Raw genomic sequence first — 24,368 nt, forward strand, 5'->3', positions numbered from 1 at the left:
TTTTGGTAGTTAGTTTTGGGTTTCTTTTTTTTGTTAAACTAAGATGGCTGGAAACTAAACGGTGTGTATAAAACTTAGTTTTGTGTACAGAATTGAAATAAACTTTTAATTTAGTTTTGTCTATTTCCAAACTTTTTTACGAATGTTTTTTTTTTTTCTTTTTTTTTTACTGCTTTTGATGTTTTTGTGTGTGTGTGTGTGTGTGTGTGTGTGTGTGTGTGTGTGTGTGTGTGTGCTGGGCAATGATTAATCACAATTAGTTGCATCCAAAATCGTTTTTTGTGCATATAATATATGTGTATGTACTGTGCATATTTATTGTCTATATATAAAATGTATTTATTAATACACACACATGCATGTATATATTTAAGAAAAAATATGAATTATATAAATTATATTAACAAATATTTACATGTAAATACATGTAAATATTTTCTAAATATATACTGTATGTGTGTGTCTTTATATAAACATAATAAATATACACAGTACACACGCCCTGTTCCCAAAACTTTTTTTTAACTCTTCTTTTTTTTAGGTGCATGATATTAGTGTCAACATTTTTTAAAGAAGTTAATACTTTTATGAAAAAAATGCATTGAATTAATTAAAAGTGACAGTGAGGAGATATTTGTTATAAGAGATCTACTTAAAACAATTGCTGCAAATGCTGTTATTTTTAACTTTCTGTTTATCAAAGATAAGAAAAAAAAACAATATTATTATGCAGCACAACTGTTTTCAACATTGCTAATAAGAAATATTTGTCAAGCACCAAATCATAATTTCAGAATGATTTCTGAAGGATCATGTGCCTTTAAAGACTTTACTATTGGCTTCTGAGAATTGAGCTTTTCTGTCACTAGAATTAATTACATTATAAAATACATTAAATAAGCAAACAGTTGTTTCACAACAGTCCTCTACAAAAGTTCTGTTTTCACTGTTTTTAATCAAATAAAAGCAACTGGAAGCATAGTGGCTTCTTTCAAAAGCAATCTTACCCACCCAAAAATTGTATTTGTACAACTTCCAATACAAATATTTAGTGCACCAAAATGTAATATCTAACAGTATAATGAGGTGCATTCTCAGTTTGATCATAAAAACCACACTGATGTGCACAAAAACAAAGTCAAATGACTATCAAATAAAGCTTGACTACTAAGAGTTATAGGGCCCCCTCTTGGTGAAGAAGAGTATAATCAGTTTGGTTACACTTTATATTACAGTACATGTACTTACATGTACTTATAGTGTACTTACAGTGTATTTAACTAAGAAAGTTCTGGTAATACAAGGTAACTACATGGGGTACGGTTAGGTTTAGGGGTAGGTTCAGGGTTAGTGCCTAGTTATTACATAGTTATTGTAATTACTATAATAAGTACATAGTATGTACATGAGGAACAGGACTGTAAAATAAAGTGCTACCATCAGTTTTCTCTACACTTTTATTTGAGCTCAAGTTTACCCACCGCAGTGCTTGCCATAACACACACCTACACAGAGCCATCACCACCCAGCTAGAAAGGATACTATGACAGCCTAAGCCTCCATCAATATCCATCTGCTCATTTAGGCAAATTCTAATGAAGAATAATTGCTTTTCATAGATGTTGATAAGAGGCTGGAGGGTCTAGTATCTTTTCTCTCTTGCTTTCTTCAGACCAAAGTCTATTTTACTTGTACAATGAAAGCTGACACCAGGTCTCTGCGGTGAAGGATCTGTCTTGACCAATTTGCCTGAGGTGAACCCGTTTAGACTGTCATGGGGTGTGTGAACATCTCAATTATCCTGAGACGGTCAGACGGTTTGGTAAATAATTCACACACATCACACACTGCATTGGTCTGACTGAGGTTTGAATGTCAAAACACTGAGAGAAAGATTTAATAACATTGCAATAGTAATGAGCTACAAAGAAGACAATTGAGAAATGCCACGAACAGAGATCTTTAACTGAGAAACATAAGCATTGGCTGCTCCTCAGTATGAATTACATACTGTCTGTGCATCTGGTCCGGGGTTAATGCAGCAGGGGTTATGTAAAATAGGCATTCATTTCTTGGAGTCATGGAGCAGGAGAGAGAGTGAGAGAGAGGAAAGTCAAAGGCAAACAGAGACACAGAGTGACCCGCCAGGTTTACGTGATCTGAAGCTGACGGTTGCATTATTGATTGTGTTTAAAACCCGATGCCAAGATCACATCACTGGCAGACATTTCTCCAACACCATTGCCTACTAAATAACATCTAGTCAGCATTGTTAGTGGACAAAGACTGTGCTATCTAATCACGTTATTAAGGATTCTTAATACAATATCCTTTGCTCACTTCATTCAGTCTAAACAGTGTGGATGCCAGAATACTCATACTGTTCAAAGGTATGAGGTCGATAAGTTTTTCAAAGAAGTATTTTATGCTCACCAAAGCATTTATTTAAAAAAAAATCAGTCATGCTGCTTAATGTTTTTGTTGAAAGCTTGATAAAGGATTCTCTAAAAGTTTTAAAAATTAATAGAAAGTTTGAAAAAAAAAACTTTTTATTTTTTATTTTTATTTGAAACAGAAATCTTTTGTACCATTATAAATATATTTTTGCAATTTTTGACTAATTTAATTTGTCAAGAAAAAAATAATATTTTTAACAGTAGTGTTGTTTCACACATTTGATTTGGTATAGTCACAATTTGATATTGATTTGATTCTAATTCATTTATAGTAAATGTGTGTTATAATGCAGCTGTGGTATAATGTCTATTTTACCACTGTAAATTACAAAAATATGAATTAAAAAAATTATATAGTTCAATTGTTATATATTTAATATATTAGTTTATTTGAATAATTAATTCAAACATTTGCTCCAAAAAGTAAAAAAAATAAAAATAAATAAATAAAAAGAAAAGAAAATAAAAGAAAAAGAAAAAAAGAAAAGAAATTGTAAATCAGACTGCTCTGGTTGTTCTGTACAGTATGTTTAAGAGTTACTTATAAAATAAACTGGTTCAAATAATAATTTGTTTGCTAATTAATCTACACTGGTCACACTGTACTGTACATCATTGTGTGCATCATGTGAGGTCATCTATACCAAATGTATTTGCTTTTCTTTTGCCGTTTTTGCATTTTTCTATGACAGGACAGTATAGATATGACAGAAAGTGAGTGGGAGAGAGAGATGGGGGGTGGGAACGGGAAAGGTCCACGATGTGGGACATCCGAATCACAACTGCACCATATGTCGGCACGCTACCCACAAGGATATCGGTGCCGATATACAGATGTATTTTCTTATTCTTATTCACTTAACATTTTGAAAAGCTACTGTACTAACTGTATTTAATATATATTATTTTATATTTAATGTATAGAGACAACTATAAATCATTCTCAGGCAGTATGAAGAGGAAGTCATTAATGTACATTCAGAGCCATTGACTCCAACTTGCTATTCAATTTCTAGCAGGTAATAAGCATTACAGTCATTAAATATTAACTTGGTTGTATCTAAAAGCTCACTTGAATTTGTTTTAAATCATTAGAGGTTACGTTATGGTGTCTTGCAAAGCAATCTGAAATCAGTTCCCTTAAATGGTGTCTTCAAATGCTGCCAGTTAAGTAATAACTAATAAATAACTGTCTGGGCAGCGAGGAGGCCCGACAGCTGCCTTCAGTTTGCTTGAGCGGCCCGACATGTAAACTTCTGGCCAAACCAATGGCATGAGTTTGGCTGTGACAATGGAAGATGTTGGAGGGAGGGTTTAGGTAAACTGTTTGGATTATTTTTACAATCCAGGTTGTTGCTGCTAGGGGCACATACATTCCAAACAACACCTTTTAAGGCCAACCCATGAAATATCCCAAATCCAGAAACCCCAAATTATTTCATGAACCAATTAATTATGACAAAGGACTCCTAATCAGTCAAAACAAGTAATGTGTTTTGAGCTGTCTTGTATGAGCGGGGCAGTCTGTGTGACCCTGCTTCTCCCTTTAGACCTCTATGAGACACAGGGGCGCAGAGTGACGTAGTGTCAAAGGTTTATCCCTTATCTAATTGCAAAGGCAATTAAGTATTTAATGGGGACACCTGGTGATCGTTCCTCAATCATTTATCAGCTTTCCAGGATGAATAAATGATCAGTGACTGGCACTTTCTTGGTGATTTCGAAACTGGCCCATTTCAAGCTGTTTGTGCTGAGGCTGTGATAGACAGTCTTAAACGAATAGTTAACCCAAAAATGAATATGTACGCACCCTTAGGCCATCCAAGATGTATATGAGTTTGTAGAGAAATTTAGCATTACATCACTTGCTCACCCATGGAGCCTCTGCAGTGAATGGGTGCCATCAGAATGAGAGTTCAAACAGCTGATAACAACATCAACATAATCCACAAGACGTTTCGTCTTCTTTCTCTGATGCGCAAGTGCTTTATCATAATTATTATATTCAGTGGCTTTTCTTAGTGATATTTAGTGCCAGTTTATTGGGAAGTGACGTGATTTTGTTCTCTTTTACTCGATGTATGGAAACGGTGCTTTATTTGCAAATGTTTTATGTGATATTCCGGTTTTGCGTATAAGTTTAATTCAAATGATTGGATGGAAACATAGATAATAAACCTCTTGTGAAGCGAAAAGCTGTGTGGTAGTAATAAACAAAACCATCAAGTTTTTTTATTAGTATTTTTACTTCAAACCTTTGCTTCCTGCTAAAAAGTCTTCTATCCATAATATTGCTTTTTCCTGAGAAAAGGTTGTCTCATCTGAATCAGGAGAGAAATATGCACAGATCATCCACCGGCACAAATCAGTTCTAAAGAAATATTTTAGTGATTTTTTTGTACAAGGACAACAGGGGATGGTCTTTTTCCACTATTATTTTCATTATTCTTTCCAGAAACAAGTTAAAACACCTTAATTATGTATTTGTTCTTAAAAACATCCATCTTTTCACTTAACAAGATAGAGTTGTGTGGATTGCTTATTGATTATTGTGATGGATTTATCAGCTCTCATTCTGACGGCACCCATTCAATGCAGAGTAAGGAAGTGATGTAATGCTGTAAAGCTAACCAAATTCATCAACATCTTAGTCGGACTGAGTGTGAATACATTTTCAGCAGATTTCTATTTTTGGTTAAGTACTATTGCTTTAAAGGAACGTGCAAGACCAGGAAGAAATGTAATCTCTAGAGAGAGAGTGCAGAGAGGTTATATAAGACGATTTCTTTTGTTTCACTAAGGGTGTATGCACATGGCAAAGGTATTATGTGGACAGGCACAGTAAGCCCAAAAAACAATTTTTGATCTCCAAAATGACAGAATAGGCCACAACATACGATCATTTAAGAACCATTGGAAAACAAAACAACAGAGGGTCTGTGTATCTGGTGGAGCCTCTTTTTTTTTTTTGTTCTTGATGAAAATAAGACCAGACAAGTCACCTTTATTTAATGACACATTGTAGTAAAACACAAGCAATAACATCCCACCATAAATGTCTTCTTGACTAACCTGTCAGAACCATAAGTCAGACAGAAACTGCAACTGAACTGCAACTACAACCCAGCGCCCTGAGCAGAATGCAGGATCGTAAATAAATGAGCAAAGAAAGCAATGACAGAAAATAGATCAAATAGATCATGCCCTAAAATTCTTTCCAGTCAATATTATGCTGTGCAATTCCTCAGCTGACAAACAGATATTAATCACCAAGAGCTACTTGTCCATAAAAGTGTATTTAACAACACCACGCTGGCCCACAAATGTACAACATGTAATAGATGTTATGGTTATGTACTATAAAAAAAATGTTTTTCTTTTTCCAAAAGGCCTTTGCATTGCACCAGGATGTAAATCACTGCACTTGGCAGCCACCGGAGACTGTAAATGCTTCAATTTCTGTTACTGTTGTGGATCAGAGATAACTCGAAGTTACATAACAAGCTACAAGTGCACTGTGACCTCCCTATGGAACTGTTTCCAGGCATCAACGTGCAGTTGCTACGGTGCAACAGGATGAGGTCATTGGATTTATTGGGTTTGAGTTCATGACAACATGTCACTGACTGACATACCACGATGCTCTGGTGGCCTGGGTCACATGCCTGGATGTAACTCTCTGTGTCACAAGCCACTGGCCCACATTTTTTCTTTCCTGTCTATGTATGTATTCAAAGGTACAATAAAATGTATACATATAAAAACTTAAACTACACCTTTTCTATAATAGACTTTTTTTTTTTTCATTTCTGAAATAAAATTAATTTTTGTTGAAGCTAATGTAAAACTTCAGGATGATAAAACTTGATATTAAAACTAGTCTTGTTATCAAACCTAATTAAGTACTTTGGCAAACCATTTTATTTTTTCACTGCCTTTATGACAAGGCAAAGTTAGCTTGTAAGTCAGTAAAATGCCATATGGTGCATCTTAAAATAATTTAATATATGTATTAAAATAGTAGTTAATAATATTTGTTCAAAACATTTTGAAAATATATATATATATATATATATATATATATATTTAATGATTAAGAGGTGTACACTTACATATATTCAAGGTGTAAGGAAAACATTCATTTTTTTTTATTAGATGGTTACCCCAAATGACATTTTAATTGTAATGTTTTCTATGAAAACCAATTTGAATAAAAAGAGTAGGTTTTTGAACTTTTTGAAGCTAGATTTAAAAATATATATAAACAGATTTTTATCATGCACACTCTTACAAGTCATGTAAAATGTCTAATGGTGCGACTCAAACATTAATTATTTTCATGAATCAAAAATCACAATTAAATAAAAACATAAATTTTTATTTTTTAAATAATTAATTACTTGTGCATGTGTTCAAGGTCCAAGGAAACTGTTTTCTTTTTACCTGGTTACATCATGACAAAATAAATGCAAAACATTTATATGAAACCAGGTAACACTTTATTCTAAGGTGTCCTTGTTACGTTACATATACTAACTATTATAATAACAGTAAAAATTATGCATAATTACAAATAACCCTTATCCTAACCCTATTCATATAGTAAGTGCATGTAGTTAATTATTATTACTCAGTACTTAAATGTATAATTACAATGTAACAAGAACACCTTAAAATAAAGTGTACCCCGAAACCAAGCTTACTTCTGTTTTACTGTTGTCACTGAGCAGTATCCATGCTTATTTGTGTGTAAAGATAACTTTTAAATCAAAGAGAAAGAGAGAAAGTTATGATAAATGACCTTCATGCAGCTCAAAAGAGTGCAATAGACAGTTTACAGTCCACTCCAATACACTGTCATTGAACCAATATGCCCTCAAGCCCTGTTAAGGCACCATATGTTATTTGAAAGTAGAGCAGCCCTATGTCAGATTCTTACTTGACATTAACTTTGGCCATATATCCACTTCCTACGTCTTCAAGTCCAAAACAAATCAGCATGATATTGGGATATGGGATGTTGCCCATTTGTCCGAAACACGTGTATGGCAAAACTGCCTCATGATGTCACTGGCTTTCCAGCAGCGTGACCCATGGGGACCGCTTCCACGAATACACCCCAGAGAACACACTGTTATGGAGAGCCAAAACCATAAAGCGAACCACTAGTAAATGAATAGACTAATAAAAGCTAGTGCAAATCCTTTATTATTGGCTCTCCAGCCTTCTCTAACCCCATCCAGCTCAGCCAGGAACATTCTGACATTGACAACCAGCTGTAAATCATGGACCACATCACAAAGACCAGATTTGTGCAATACCACATCAGGGAAATCGGACCATTCCACACAATTACCTGTGTAGTGTCTTGTCACTTCTAGAACAGACTACAGCAATGATTTTACTTTTCTGAGGAGCTCTAAAACCACTGCAGATCTTAAGCTACTATCTCCTAGGATGAATCACTTTTGTTGCAGCATTTTTCTTCTGTTAGTCTCTTTGGATAAAAGCGCAAACTAAATGAATAAATCTAAATGACAAAATTATGAGCAGAAATCAGAGCTTTTGATCTGGGGCAACCAATGTTCCCGATTTCCCCGTGGGAGATAATAAGAAACGTGCAGAACGGTAATGAGCGCAAATGAGAACAATGGAAACATCTTCCTCCTCCTCTGGTATCTGGCAACGTCACTCAGAGGAGAACACAATATACATCCACATGTGGGCGAAAAGAGGAACAGCACGTCACCGGAGTTTTTAAAAGACTCCTTCCTCCCACTCTTGGTACTTCTTTGTTTTCGATAAGTTCATTTAACAACAACTGTCAAAGAGGAATGATTCTATAAATTCAGAAGGACAAGATACAACAAGTAAACTGAGATACCGAACCCAAAAACAGGATCAGAAAATCTAGAAATGAAATCCCAAAGACATACTGAACTGTTCTTGTGTGCATGTGCACGTCTCTTTGCGCTTTACTCAGTGTGTACCTGTAGGCCATGCCAGTCCTGGCTCGGACAGAATCCTGTAATGAGAGTGCGTGTACGTTGAGGAACTCCTCCAGATGTTTGAGCTCTACCTGAGAGTTGGTACGCAGGCACACGAGTGGAGGATAAAGTTTCCCTCCGGCGTTCTGCTTGCCGCAGCGGCTCTGACCCCTCTCCTTTTGCCCACCCTTCTGCTTTGGAGTGGGGATATCAGGGCAAGTGGCTTTGTACAAGTACATCTCTACCGCTCACGTCCATACAAAGTCCAAGCAGGCCCTCAGGAAACAACCTTTTCCTGTTTCTTCAGCCTTTCTGAAGATACAAAACAACCTGGATGTCCTCTTTTGCCAGGTTTCCCAGAATCTTGTTGCTCTTGTCTTTGCTGGTAAATATTCCCTGATTGAATTGGTCTCTCTGTTCAGCGTCTTGTCAGTTACACAGCTGACTGCAGTCGATCGACTCTTAGTTTCAGTCTCTAATAAACTCCATGGGAATCTGGGACATTTTCCCTGCCTGTATCTCTCCCTCCATCCCTCCCCCTGCTCTCCCACCCTTTCCATCTTTGTCGCTCCACCTCTCTCTATCTATCTCTCTCTCTCTCTGTCCCTCCCTCCCTCACTCACTATATCATCCCTTATACTATTTTCTGATCCTACTTCCATGCCTCCACAGATACAGTAGACTTTGTCTATAGTTGACCTTTGACCCTTGGCTAGTGCTGGAACTACAACTCTGAGATCATGTCTGTTCCAAGGGATTGTGGGAATGAGATGAAGACTTTCTTTCCCATATCTAGATACATCAGCATTCTTGAGCATCCCAGCCAGAATTCCATGGAGACGAGCCAACAAACACACACAGAGGGTCAGTGATCCATACACGCTCACTGACAGAGCCTGACAGAGTCATACACATATCACAAATCCAGGCGAGACACGGAAGTACGCAACGAAGCATTGATGGATAGCTGCGTGCATTCAGAATTAAAGGCTGTGGAAAACTGGTCAGCTATAGAAGTGTCAGCAGAGGTGGTGTAGCTGTTAGTTATGCTTTTGTTTAAGGTTATTTTTAGGAGACAGACGGAGTCCCATAAATAACCTCAAATGAATTTTCACACTTGCAGGACTTTCCCTAGAGCACGAGTTCATGACTGAAAACAGATAACTCACTCTCTGCCATCACAAAATAAACTCAGTCAACCACCCCAAATAGTTTTATTGTGCAGTAATGACTGGATTGGCTGCACAATACATCAGAACCCCAAATTTATAATCTGCTAGTTTTTATTATTATTATTATTATTTTTTTTTTTTTTTTTACTTGAGGCCAGGGCCCATTAGACAGCCCCAGAAAACGTCCAAAGGGACTCATGATGACAAAATAAAATATTAAAATTAATTAGATTATTATAAATATATATATATATTCTTTTTTTTTCCATCAATAACAAATATCAATACTATAAATAGATTATTGTTTTAAATCCAAGATTCAGTTGTAGCATTTTAAAACTATGTTCTTTTATTTTATTTTATTTTTGTTTTATATTTATTTAGAATTATTTTAGTATTAGACAATTATTATTTACTGGCCAAAATATTGTAATATTATAATGTTATTAATATGTATTATTTAGTAATAAGTAATAATAAATAATAATGATAATAAATCAATAAATAATTTTACATGTGCGAAGAATCTGATTGCAAAAACATGTGAAAGTAGCATTACAATTAATTTAAAATTGCAACCACTAACCAATCAAAACTAGTATTTCAGACAGGTTGCTGTATTCCATCAACAAGGAGAAACCTAAAGCCATTCAGGCCTAGTAAGACTTCCATTCATTGTCCCCATTTAAGCATCCATTTCCGCTCCATTTCTTAAGCATAGTATGATCAAGTGTCTGTGCTTGAGATGGACAAATGAAGGAGAGTTGTATCTAACATACCACATTTTTTATATATATATATATATATATATATATATATATATAATGATCTGCAATTGCATTGCTACGTGGATTAATGATCTGGACACCTCTGGTAGGGTAATAATTTAGGGAGTGAAGGCCACAAGAGGTGTCATATATGTCCTACACTTCACAACTCTTGTTGTTATTAAATATGATCTGTCTGAGACTAATTATCACTGAAAACTTGCAACTTATTAGTCCTTTAATGTTTACAGGTTGAGAAGAAATGTGAGAAACGTTTCATTACTAGATTATCAGGGTCCGTATTCACAAAATATCTTAAGGTTAAAAGTATCTCATGACTTGCCAATGTAGAAGAAAATCTTTAAAATAATTCTGCTCTAAGAGTATTTCACGAAGCGTTTTAGCCCTGAAACTAGCTCCTAAATCTGTGTAACATTAGAAGTAGTGTAGAGGACTTCTGAGTCCAAGCCCAAGACCAAGCCACAAACTATTCCCAAAATGGCTGTTGCCAGCTATCTGTGTCAGAATGTAAACATTTTAGAAACATCTGACGATAACGAGCTTTTAAAAAGTTACCACCTTCGGTATTGGAGGTTATCCCAACTCCAAATTTTCCTTTGATTCTATCATTGTTTTCATTAACCAGTTGGGCAAGAAGTAAGTTCTTGCATCCAGTTTGTTTTTCTTTTACATTTGCATGTCTTAATCTCATGTTATTTGAATATGGCAGCATAACATCACCCTCTACAATATTTCTAAGTATCTCAGACAGAGACCCCTCCCCTATCAGCCAATCATTGTGTGCACAGTTAGTAAGCACGCTGACATCATCCATAGCAACAAGGTCAACCCCGCCCTTACTCTTAGCTTAAGACTACTCTCTATTCCTTAGTAAAGGCTTGTCTCAGCAGCTTGGTGAATAGGTTTTAAGCTAAAAACTTTCACTGCTATTTAAGAGAACTAGAAGTAAGATAAAATGTTTTGTGAATATGGGCCCTGATCTCTAACAGCAATTATGTTAGCATCTCGAAAAGTGTCTGCATTTTGAGTTGGCTAGTAACAAACAAATAAAGATAAAGATAAACACACAGAAATACAAATATGAGCATACTTTACAGGGGTTGTTTACTCAAAAATACTAAATTCTTCAAAAAAAAAAAAAAAATCCTGTCAACAATTATTCACCCTTGCATTGTTTCAACCCATTAAGGCATTCTTTTTTTTTCCTTTTTTTTTTAACACAATTAAGATATTTTTGAGGAAATCCGAGAGATTTCTGACCCTCCACTAACAGCAACTACCATGCTTAGGTCCAGGAAGGTAGTAAGGACATCGCTAACTCTTTCCCCATCAGCATTTTCAGAAAAAAGTTGCCAGTCACCTCCAGCGATTTTGATGATTTTCACTCAACTTTGATGGCCTCTAGTTTATTTTGCTGTATGAAAATTTGAATATGCAATACACCAAAATAAAGATCAGAGCCTCTTCTTTTAAACAAACAAAAAAAAGAAATCTGTTTTATATAAGAGATTGCTCTTTTCTCTGTCCTGTTCATGAGTGTTTTTGTTCGGGAGTTTATGTATTTGTTCAGAAGATGTGTAATAGCGCTCCCGAGTGTATAACGGTGAAATCATGAAAAGCCATAAAAACTTGTCTTTGGCAGGGAAGCGTTGTCCTCTAAAAGACGAGATTACTCGTAAATTGTGGGGAAATAGTTAAAATAGTCCATATGCAACACGTGCATTACAAACTGACATACATTTGTTTTCTTTGCACACAAAAAGTATTCTTGTAGCTTCATAAAATTATGGTTGAACCACCGATGTCACACTGATTATTTTAACGATGTCCTTACTACCTTTCTGGGCCTTGAACATGGTAATTGCTTTGTTGTCTATTGAGGATCAGAAAGCCCTCGGATTTCATCAAAAAATATCTTACGGCTTTGGAACGACAATAATAACTGAATAATAAATGACAGAATTAAACTTTTTGGGTGAACTTTCCCTTTAAATTCTAAGCATCCCTTCGGAAGAATTCTGTTTTATTTTAAAAACAATGTAAGCCTGATTAAAATTATGTTACAAAAGTTGTTACAGTAGCTGCATATATATATATATATATATATCTATCATCCTCTTAAAAAAGATGCAGTGGGTCTGATTCACTAATAATTGCATGGTTTATTTAGTATTTCTGCTAAATAAATAAATTTGTTCTTAACCTTTTTCTACATTCAAATAAATAAATAAATCTGTAAAAAGTCCACAAATCACTGTAGTAATATTAAGGAATTTTCAATTTTTATTTTATACAGGTGATTTCTATGTGTTTTGGATTTTGCGGGGTAACAAAAATAATGCAAAATTAACAGTGACCTGTTAATGAATTTGGAATATTCTAAATTATTGGCCTAAGGTTACTTATTTGCATAAAACACACTCAAAACATAAGGGCTTTCTGCACATCCTTACAGCTTTTCATTACACATGATGCTTTCTAAAAAAAAAAAAGTGTTCTTGCCTGAGAAACGTGCAGCAAAATCCTCGAGCAATGCCAAGTGTGTCATCCTCAAAACCAGTTCAAACACAAAGACCTTTTATACAGACCCAGATTACAGACCTCTCACAGCCAGCTTTACAAACCCAGATCTGCATTGTAATACAGAGAAACCTTGCAACAGAAAGACCTGTGTAAAATGTCTTAATACAAACATATTCCAACCAAGAGAGTATGTGGTTTTTGTTTATGTTTGGTTTCTTTATAATTACATTGTTTTGTGAATTTAGAATACATTTTAGGGAGAAAGTTATTGGTGAATCATGATTTTCTTTTTTCATGCAAGCATTCATAAACAGATTTCTTGCACAGTTAGTGAATAACACCCACTGTTACTAAAAATGTACTTGATAATAATAATAAAATAATAATAATAACTTTAAAGCAACACTATAATAACTCAGCAGCCCCATTCCCCAACTAAAGTAACATTTTCCCACTGCCTTAAAAGTGTTTTTTTTTTTTTTTTTTCACCTCAGGTACCTGATTATATTAAAACTTAAGAATTAAGATCAGTAACAAAAATTCTCCTGAAAAATACAGGTGTAATAACTGTGTGCCACAAAACAATTCATAAATTCACCTATTACTGGAATTATCGATTACTTATACACTTACTTTAAACAAAAATGGCAAATCTGTGATAGGTCTTTTGCTTCATGTTTCAAAATAATTACACTGATATATCATCCGTAAATGCAAACTAAATTTATTATAGATACTTATATAGCATTTATTTTTATACGTGTGCCATCATAACTAAATAACTAAATATGAAGCTGTAGTAAACTATAAACATGGTAAGATTTAAAACACTGTGCTTCTCTATGTCTGTCATGTGTCTTTCTGTCTTGCGACCTATTTCACCAGATACGTTTTCATCTTTTAGAAAAACAGAATAAAAGGCCCCCAGCATTCTCGCATCCTATGTCTGCGGGGCTCTAGCATTAAACCCTTCCATTAACCTTTTATGCATGCTTCATTTTGTTAAAGAAATAAAAAGCTAAAACAGCTCAAAGGCAAGACTTCTGGAAGAGGGTTAAAATAGAGACATACACATACAGTGTATGGCAGGATGAAAAGATTTGGAGTAGAACACTGATAATGGCAAACATCCCATAAGAGAATTAGAACCGCAAAACAAAATAAAACTAAATTCCCTCAAACGCTTACAACAATCTTAGTTTTATGCATTCATGCTAAGGGTAAACTATACATCAGCCGCTGCTGTATCATGAATTGAATTCCTTAGGAGAAATAAAAATAGAAACATATAAGACTAATGTTGTTGTACGGTACAGTTCTGAATGAATGAAGTGAATGTGAATAGTATGTTTGAGTTCATACTGAATCTCTCACTTTTGATTGCAGTCTATGATATTTTTGTGAGGAGACTTATGCACACGTCTCAATATGTGTGATGTCAGAGGTGAGAATGTTGGTTATTTGTGGATCTTTAGGGTCAAAGGACTGAAACAGCGTCAAACTGTGAAGTAGAGCCTGTGAAATGGCTTGATTAAAATATGACACAAACTCAGTTAAACTGTGTCAGAACAAATCTTGATAACGTCAGATAACTTTGATATAGGGGTATGTTAGCTTAAATTTAAGTATAGTTTACACAATTAGATAATTCCAAATTACAAAGCAATGCTTTATTGTGTTCAGTCTGCGGTGTAAAAAGTTCACATTAGCAATTATAGAAAAACACATGGCCAGGTCAAAGTGTCTAAATAGTTTTTGGTCCCAACATTTTTAGATTTTTTTTTGGCTAGTCCACTGTATGAAGAATGTTTGGTTATAATATATCACAGTTTATTTTTCTATACTCACTTACATAAATATAATGTCCTGCACCCACTATAATATCAAAATTATATCTAGTGTCTAAATCATTTTTGGTTTGACTGTAGAGTATGTTTATATATATTTACTTTCAGAATTTAATGCTAAATGCTAATTTCACATAAACATTAGACAGCTAAGGATAACTTATTGTAAAGGTCCTTAACCTTTCTCAGGTTAAAGACCTCTTGGAAAAACCTCTTATGGACTAAAAAACTAGTCCATAAAATCAAATCAAATCAAATGTTTTGGGTTTTTGGGATTATGTTATTGAAAAGAAATTATCTTGTGCCAATGGCATTTATTTAAAAAAAATACAGTAAAACAGCAATACTGTGAAAAAATTATTACTAATTAAAATATATTTTAAAGTGTCATATATTAACGTGATGGCAAAGCTTTTCTTCAGCCATTACTCCAGTCTTGTCACATGTATCCTCCAGAAATCATTGTAATATGTTGATTTCCAGGTAGCAAGAAACATTTCTTATTATTAACAGTGTCGTGCTGCTTGATATTTTTGTGTAAACTTGTGTTTCACAGGATTCTTTGATGGTTAGAAAACTCAAAAAAAAAAAAAAAAAAAAAGCGTTTACTTGAAATAAAAATGTCTTTACTGTCACTTTAAACAATGCATCCTTGCTGAATAAAAGTATTAATTTCTTAATCATTATTAATGTTCAGAGTCACTTAAAAAAATTATAATGAATGTAAAAAATTTCAATCTTAAATGGCATTTAGGCCAACTTTACATAACTATTTTAGCCAAGGTATTTATATGAATGTTGTATTTTTGTATTTTAATTTTATTTCATTAAATAGCCCCTCGCTGAAGACCCCTAACCTATTTGTTTTTAGTTAACAATGTAGTTCAACGACTGCCCATTGCAAGATTTCTCCATTTCATTTCACAAACTTCTGTTATTTTCACAAAATCAACCAAAAGCTTCCGTGTTCATGTTTTTACAATGAAATTCATATCAACAAACACATGGAAAGAGATAATGATCTCATACCTGAGACTATTTTGGCCTTAAACAAACAAAGACACACTGTGGGAAGGCTTTCTTAGACATCAAATCCGCCCGCGAGCAAACAGCTCACATAACTCTGCTTTCAGGACTCACCGGTAAGGCATGCCAGTCTCATAAGCGACACTATCTTCTCTGGCCCGGCCACACAGCTTCAAGTACCAGTTGGTCTCCATCTCCCTGATAAGAAACGCTTTTCTCGCCCGCAGCAGCGCCCCCTGCCGGTGCTGAGCATGGCTATCACGAGTGCTCTCTTGAGAGCTGCGTTGGCCACGGTGCCCTGCCAGAGAAGCAGCTGACTGTCTGCGGTGCCTGGAGGGCTCCTCGGGGCCCCCTCGACCCACCGAACTACTGCGAGCTGCAATCATGACCGGCAGGGCCCCCTCCCCCCTTTGGAGACTGGGGGAGTCTGGGTGCAATCACAGTACGCCGAGAACGTTCAATCAAAGGATGAATAGCTTCCTGACTGCGACTCACTCACGGTCAGCTATTCATTTCTTGTCTTCTTTCTTTCTCTTTCTATGTGCGTGTGATCTCCTTCTCTAGCCTCTCTTATAACCTCCCTGCGTGCTGAGGATGAAACCAGATCTGGCTGAGCTCTTGGGTCCGGCTGTAGGGCTGGGAAGGGCCGGGTTGGGTTGGGTTGGGTATGGCAGAAGACAAAGTCAGCAGGCTAAACTTGGGTTAAAGATGACTAAATGCTAGTTAATGTTGTGAAAAACCATATGAAACCAGAAGTGGCCCATGTATGTGTACTAAAGGTTGACTAATCTAACATTTAGAAGAGAAAATGTTGAGCTTCTTTCAGACAAATGGACTATACTATTATTATTATTTTTATATATTTTTTCAGAAATACATATTAATAATATAGGCAAAAATGCTTGAGAATCATGGTCATTTTTCTTTTATTTTATATTTTACAGTTTTAACTTTTTTTAACAACCTGTGTAAAAAAAAAGAAAAAGAAAAAAAAAAAACCTACAAATATTTTTAAGCCTGTATTAAATTGATTAAAATAGATTTATAATGTTACAAAATACATTATAAGTGCCTTTTATTAATCAAATACGTAATCCTGATCTGATCAGAGAAAGATCAGTTTCAACAAGCATATCAAGTAGCTGTTTTCAACAATGATAATAATAAGACTTTATTTCTTGCGCACCAAATCAGCATATTGGAATGATTTCTAAAGAATCATGTGACACCAAAGACTGGATTAATGATTGCTGAAACTTTAGCTTTGCCATCACAGAAATATATTACATTTAAAATATATCTTAGAATTTTAAGTTGTAATCATTTTTCACAGTATTACTTTTCAGTGTTGAGTACTCGAGACTCGGACTCGGTCTTGGACTCGGTCTCGAGACCGTATTTTAATGGTCTCGGTCTTGTCATGGACTCGTGTGCATTTTGACTCGGTATTGACTCGGACTCGAACATATTAGGAATCGGACTTATGCCCGAGTCCACTCGAGTCCCAATCAAAATATTTCATTATTATTACTGTATGTTAATGTTTATTTAAATTGATGTATGATTGACATCCAATGACTGGTGATTTTCTTTTGACGTGAGACGTTAGGTCAGCGACACACTGGATGCATGGCGCAAGCATCTCAGCTGTGTGGCGTGTCTGTTTTTAATTCGGCTCCCATGTTAACAGGTTAGATCTTGCAGACTGTCTGCGTGAGACGCGCGGAAAACCCGTGCATGCTAGAAATAGAACCGACGCCTATTTTTCACGTGACACGCGTGCATGTTGGAAGTGTTTCCAGGCAAAATATACTAGGAAAATATGTTTATATGTCATTTTGTACACAAATACATATTAATTCATGACATTTTGATATTTGAAAGTCTATAGGTTGACATAAATTCAGATATAAATGTAATTTTAAAAACAAATTCATAATGATCGATTTTCAAATATTGCACCTGTCAAACATACTCTATTTTGCCGTCAATACTGTTGATGGTGTCTTGTCAGTAGGTGTGTAAAAAAATAAAAAAATACATTTGATATTGTTGTCATGAAGACAAGAGCCTGGTTTTTTGGCGGCCTCCCTCTATGTCACCTACAGCCGCAGCAGCAGTGCGCCAAGCGCCGCGTGCAGGCACGCTTCTGGTGTGTAAAGACACAGAAAACGCGAAGCAGCCACCACGTTTCTGGCACGCAGCAGAGACGCCACGCAGCCAGTGTGTCACCGGCCTTAAGTTACCCTCCTCCCATCCGCCTGTAGTGATCCCGCTTTCCAGAAAGCCACATTGCTACATTATTTCTCTCAACTGTGTTATTTTTACAAAGTAGGACAAAATGGTCACAGAAAAAAAACAAATATTGTTTAGTTAAATTATATAATGAATACAGACACAGACTGACTGTCTCAACACTAAACATCTCCCCCTCAAAAACAATGTCTGACAGAATGCATTGAACTTATATGGCATTTGATCCAGCTTTCTTCCCCTGGCACATACACACTTTTGCATGAAATTTTCCTGGACAGTCACTCGGCTCTTGTGTGTATGCCCTCCGTAACTAAAAAAAACTTGGTCTAGTGTGTATTTTACCCTGCATTAAAATGCACCATCCAGGGAAATTAGCATTAGATTATCCGTTGCTGTTACAGAAAGTGATAAAATGGTAACTGTTGTCAGTCCCCGCTTCCTCTGCACCAGTAGAGAGAGTTTTTAGTTGGGGTGGATTGATCATGAGACCACATCGTGCTTGGTTGGGTAGCTGGATGGTCTCCTCACTTATTTTTTTGAAAATTAATTATGCCCATCTCTAATCTTCACAACATCTAAAGTGCACATAATCCAATACATTGTAAGGATATTAGCAGTTATTAGCTAAGCTTCAAGGTTAAAAGTTATGTAAAAGCTGTTACAGTTGAACATTTACAGGTATAGTGGTACAGTAATGTTATTTGTACTAGAAGTGTTATGTAGAATTACAATATAGAGTCGTACAGTAATATTATGTGTACTAGAAAGGTTATATGGATGTGTATAGTGGTACAACGATGTTATGTGAAAAAAATGAGCACTTAATATTGACAAGTAACACTTCATAATATTAATAAAATTACCTTTACACCACATACTATGTGGCCCTTTTAACCTTTATTGTTTCCACCAAACATTTGACATACTCTTGAAGATTTCTTTAGGTCTTGTCTCAGACCCAATCTCTCTCTGGTCTCGGTCTTGACTCGGACTCGACCTTTTCTGAACTCGGTCTTGACTCGGACTCGACCTTTTCTGAACTCGGTCTTGACTCGGACTCGACCCTCTCTGGACTCGATCTGGACTCGGACTCGAATGAGCTGGTCTCGACTACAACACTGTTACTTTTATTACTGTATTTTTGTTCAAATAAATGCAGCCATGAGCATAAAACAGCACCCCCCCCAAAAAAAAAAAAAATAAAATAAAATAATAAATAATAATAATAAAAAAAAAAAAAAAAAAAAAAAAAAATTATATATATATATATATATATATATATATATATATATATATATATATATATATATATATATATATATATATTACAATTTTTTGATAAAATAAGCCAGCTTTAGTAAGTATAAGAGACTTTTTTCAACTTATGAACAATTGTATATATCATGGACCCCATTTTTTCATGGACCCATTCGTTCTACAGTAATAATAAACCTGCTTAAGCAGGATAACTGGTGTACAGCATAAACAGACTATTTTACAAAAGGTGGATTGGGGGATTAGAGCTTCAGTATGTCTCACAAAAACCTCCTGCTTCAACAGGACATAAGTCAACACAGACAGGACAGACAATTGCATTCATCAAGCCATTTCACAGGCATTACTTTCACAAGTCGGCACCCAGCGGTTCCCAACAATATCTCATAATCTCCTTTTAGCGTGACTGCAGGTGCTCGGATGAAGCTCACTAAAGCTTACACTCACCAAACAAACAGAAAGTTAAAGAGATGATTAAAAATGGCGAAACGTTATCTTTCTATATTTAACCATATGGAATAGTCTTCAGGGTTTTGCACAATTTCTGATGTCAAAAGACCAGTGGTTTTATCGCTAGGATATGCTGCACTTGCTTATTACTGTGATGATATCATTCTCAAGTACAGTGCTTATAAAAAAAATTTAAAAAAAACCTTCTAAGACTGCTGTAACCTGCAACTTATTCGCTTTCACACAGGCACACACCTGAACATCTGCTTCCTAAATTGAACACAATAAAATGGATCATTAGCATGTTTTAAAATGCAGAGTTTGAAACAATTTTAAAAAAATTAGAAAAGTCCTTTGGGTCATTTATAAAACTAGGTAATATAATCTTAAAGTAATTTACCTAATAGATTCATGCTTACCTCAAGGGTCCAAACGAGATAAATATGGAAATCATTCAGCAATCATTCAGCTTGCTTCCCCAGAAATGTGTCTTTCCCTGCCACCTAAACCAGCATAAAAATGAATCCTTCCTCTGATTATCAGCAAAAAAAAAAAAAAGTTTGTGTTGTTAAAATTTCCTCTCAGGTACTTCAGAGGAGTCTGGAACCTTATTTCACACTTGAGTAGAGCAGTTTGAAAGCAACCTGAAAGTTTCTCACCTGAAGGTTACAGATAAGGACGTCCCAAGACAGGCTCTCTTAATCAATTTCAGCAATGTGCCAGCATACATGCCAATGGGCGCAAAACAGGAGTGATCGATGTTCTCTGAGTCCATCAAATCTCCTGTCAGACTTGTGCCAACGCTAATACCAGAAAACACAGGAAAACAAAAATACAATCTAGGGACTTTTTGGAGTTGAGATGTGAGCAAGTGCCTGGCACAAACCCCTATGCTGATCACAACTGCAAATATGATATATACGTACATTATACGCTTGAGTATCACTTTGCTCGTGTTGATTAGTCACAATCACTTAGGAATTAATGGGTAATCAAATAGGAATTTTAGAGTAACCCAATGCCACTCTTTCAGATATTCTCTGCAGCCCACAGGCTCTGACCTCTCGGGTCACATTTCCAAAGATGAGTGCTATTCTCAAGGCTTAATAATTGATACAGGTAATGTCTATCTGGTCTGGCTGATGATTGGGGTTAAGAGTATATGTGTGTGGGGTTTTGGCTTGGGCAAGTGGTTTGCGAGATGGAAAGTGAGAGCTAGCAGAAGGAGAAGCTAAAGAAACCAGAACCCCTCAGAGTGGACCTTAGATGTGTCGTGGAGAGGAAACCGGAGCACATATAGGTCAGTCTTTGGCCTGATGACAAAGGTGAGAACGCCGTTATTCACGTATGAAGCATATCGGACTCCTCTCATGCTAAGGGTGAGTGTGAAACAATATGCTGAAAATTTACAGCAAAGACAGAGGAGAAAGTGTCGTCTCGTTTCAGACAAAGTAACTAACCTCCTTCTCCACTGGTGACCATTACATCTGTGTACATCCATCAACAGAGGTCACGACCTCTGGACCCGGTACTGCAGTGCTGACTCTGTTACAGTTGCTGCCCCATTGCTCAAATGCTAAAGCAAAGCCTGTTACTATGACAGCAAACATAACATAGATCACAAATACACTCACACATGCAAACAAGAACCAAACAGTCACATCGTATACCATTACCAGCTCTGGAAATGTATATGGCCCCAGAGAAAAAGCCAAAGAAAAAATCTTTCTTAAATTAAAAAGAAAAGTCACGGCTGCCTCCTGTGAGAAACGAGGAATGAGGAGATTGTAGGAGAATACGATGATAACAGTCTTTATTCATCCACACTTCTGGGAACACAGGACGGGCTGGAACACACACGTAGAACAACAAGAAAACACATAAGACCCAACAAGGAAACATGGGGCACACTAGTGATGCCCGCAATTGAAACACTGCTTCATGAAGCTTCGAAACCATTGCGAATCAGCTGTTTCGAAAGAGTGGTTCGGACCGTGTATCAAAATGCCAAAGTCACGTGATTTCAGTAAACAAGGTTTCGTTACATCATAACTGTTTTGAAACCTTTCGAAATTTCAACAGTTCACCTTAGGGGGCGATCTCTGTGAACCCGTGAATCATGCGAGTCTCACTAAAGGATGAGAAGCAGTTAATAGTCTCTTACTGGCCTGTTTAGACAAGTTCTCCATAAAACAAATAAAACAAGCCCTTGCTAATTAATATCAATTATTTTATAGATGCATAGGCCTTAAATTTAATGGTATTTTATTGTTTGATTGTGTTTAATATATTACACTTTCAAGAAAGAGTTTTCATCGGGTTTGCGAAAGCTGTTTTTTGTGTATGTTTTGGTCTGCATTGGAGATTTTGTTGAATTTACACAGTTTTGACCAGCAGGCGTCACCAGCATGTGGTGCTTCGAACGCGTCGAAATAGTGAATCATTCTGCCAAGCGTTTGGTTCAATTGATTCGAAGCTTCGAATACTTCAAAGGTTCGTTTCTCCCATCACTACTGCAGACTACACTTTAAATAATAATCTGAATGAGGGATACACAGGTGAGGGGAACCAATTAATAAAGAAACAACAAAGACAGGAACAGGAACGACCAAATAAGGGCACATAAGAGAGAACCTGGGTTATGGGGAGCACAACACAACGAAGAAAGTCCAATCCTGACAGTCTGAAGACAATCATAGTTGGAAAAAATGTAGGACTTAGAAACCGTTTTTATAATTTAAGTATAATGTCTCATGTTTTAAGAATTAAAAAATAAAAATAAGTAAAACAAATATAAGTTTACTTAATTTAGTTAAAATATATTTAGTTACTGTAGATGACAGGGGATTTTATTTGTACAAGTTAAAGTTATAATAACAATAAACAATAAAACCCATTACAAACGAGGCAGTTGTAGCATCCTGTGTGGACATAATTACTGATTATAATGACTTGTACTGTCTTTTTACACGTTGTGTTGCACATCGCACAGCGTAAACATATAACCATGTCTGCATTTGTGATCGGAGAAACAACAAACAACAAGTGCTACCCTACCAAATTTCGCATTTGAATCATCAGTGGCAAACCCTTTACATATGTAAACAGCCAGGGGCTTGTATGCACTAAGAGCTTGTAACACTCCAAAGAGAAAAGAAAATGTAAATTGCATCATACAACCCAATACCTCAAAGTTGGATTGTACTGATAATGAAATGAGCTAAAACCAAGTATACATTGCTGTAATTAGCCTACATTTACAGACAAAGTTCACGTACTTTTGTGGTCAATTTGTACATTTTTGTAAAAGTGCCAGTTTAGCTATTCAGTCCGATTAGTTATTTGAAAAAAAGCTACAGTTCTGCATTCTGATTGTACTTTAGCACATCCTTGCACAGAACAGATGGCTATATGGATTCACATCCTGCTATTTCCACAAATTAAAATCTGATTTTATCCCAAGAGTAAAACTATACACCACTTTAACATTGTGAGGAACGAGTCAGGAAATGAAGCATTTCTAAGAGAGAAGGGATTACAAAATATAATGGGAGAGGAGGAATGAAAGATAAATTACTGAGCAATTACTTAAGCCATGATAATGCAGAAAAAAGATAAAGACTGAATCACTGATGAAGGAGGGATTGATGTTAGATCTTGATAGAAGTTTAAATGAAGTGGTGCTAAACAGACAATGTTCTAGATTGAAAAGTGTTCAATTTGGCATTGACAAGACCGGTTGTGTTCCTTTCTTTAACACACAGACACTCACATTGTGCTGTTTGAGTAGGGGTCAAATAGGTTACTTAGTCTGATATAATTCATCAAGCCAAATAATATTGAGTCATAGCCAGGAGAGCTTCAAATATAATTGTCTTGGTCCCAAGGGCTCTCATTCAGCCAAGTGATTTTACTTCAATTGTGAAGGCTGGAGATTAAAATGAAAGGAGGGAGAAATAATGGAATGATGACTGCCTCTTATCTAAAAGAGCCAAGGGAACAGCTTTATCTCTAGTGGATATGCAGAGCAGAAAAAAAAACACAGCAGTTTCCATAATTAGTGCACATGAAGAGGCATCAGAGATTGTGCGAGAAGAGAGAAAGAAAAGGAGCAAAGAATAAGATTCTTTCTCTGTGTACCCAAATGCCCAAAGCCCTGTCCTTCCATTCTAGAATGGTAAACAGATTCTTCTCAGCTACTGTGTAGCAAAGCTTTCCTGACAATCTGGTGTCTAATTACTCCAGTATGCCATTCTAACCAGACAGAACAGCTGTTCACAGGCTCCACTTCTTTCCACACACTTTTAGATTCACGCTGCACCATTTCTCACCTTCATGCATGGTCCAAAATTAACACTCACCAAGGGTTTGGCTAGTAAATAAAACTCGCAGGTGGTCAGTAACTTTATTAATAACTACAAAAACCAAAACATCATAGGCCAATGGGTTGATTTGTAAGAAAGAGAGTTTAACCTTTGCAAAAAAAGGGTGTAAACACAAAAATAAGCACATCAGACCTATAAAGTTATAGGCAACAACAGAGTACACATAACCCTAAACCAGGAGCCTATGTTACAAACAACCAGCA

The 24,368-nt window shown here is 35.8% G+C and overlaps 1 protein-coding gene across 3 annotated transcripts in view; it reads right to left on the reverse strand.

Moving 5' to 3' along the window:
- Positions 1 to 24,368, reverse strand: part of LOC113118507 (voltage-gated potassium channel subunit beta-1) — a 135,073-nt gene that overhangs the window by 108,368 nt on the left and 2,337 nt on the right. Inside the window, exon 1 of one of the 3 annotated variants that reach the window (XM_026287742.1) lies at positions 15,914 to 16,552. The exons of 1 other annotated variant lie outside the window; for it this stretch is intronic. In XM_026287742.1, the coding sequence (XP_026143527.1) occupies positions 15,914 to 16,185 (272 nt within the window). In that variant the 5' untranslated portion in view covers positions 16,186 to 16,552. Of the gene's footprint in view, positions 1 to 8,446; positions 9,014 to 15,913; positions 16,553 to 24,368 lie in introns of those variants that run through there. One more of the 3 variants, XM_026287743.1, reaches the window with a different exon arrangement.

The sequence above is a fragment of the Carassius auratus genome, chromosome 18, assembly GCF_003368295.1.
Source record: "Carassius auratus strain Wakin chromosome 18, ASM336829v1, whole genome shotgun sequence".
Classification (NCBI taxonomy): domain Eukaryota; kingdom Metazoa; phylum Chordata; class Actinopteri; order Cypriniformes; family Cyprinidae; genus Carassius; species Carassius auratus.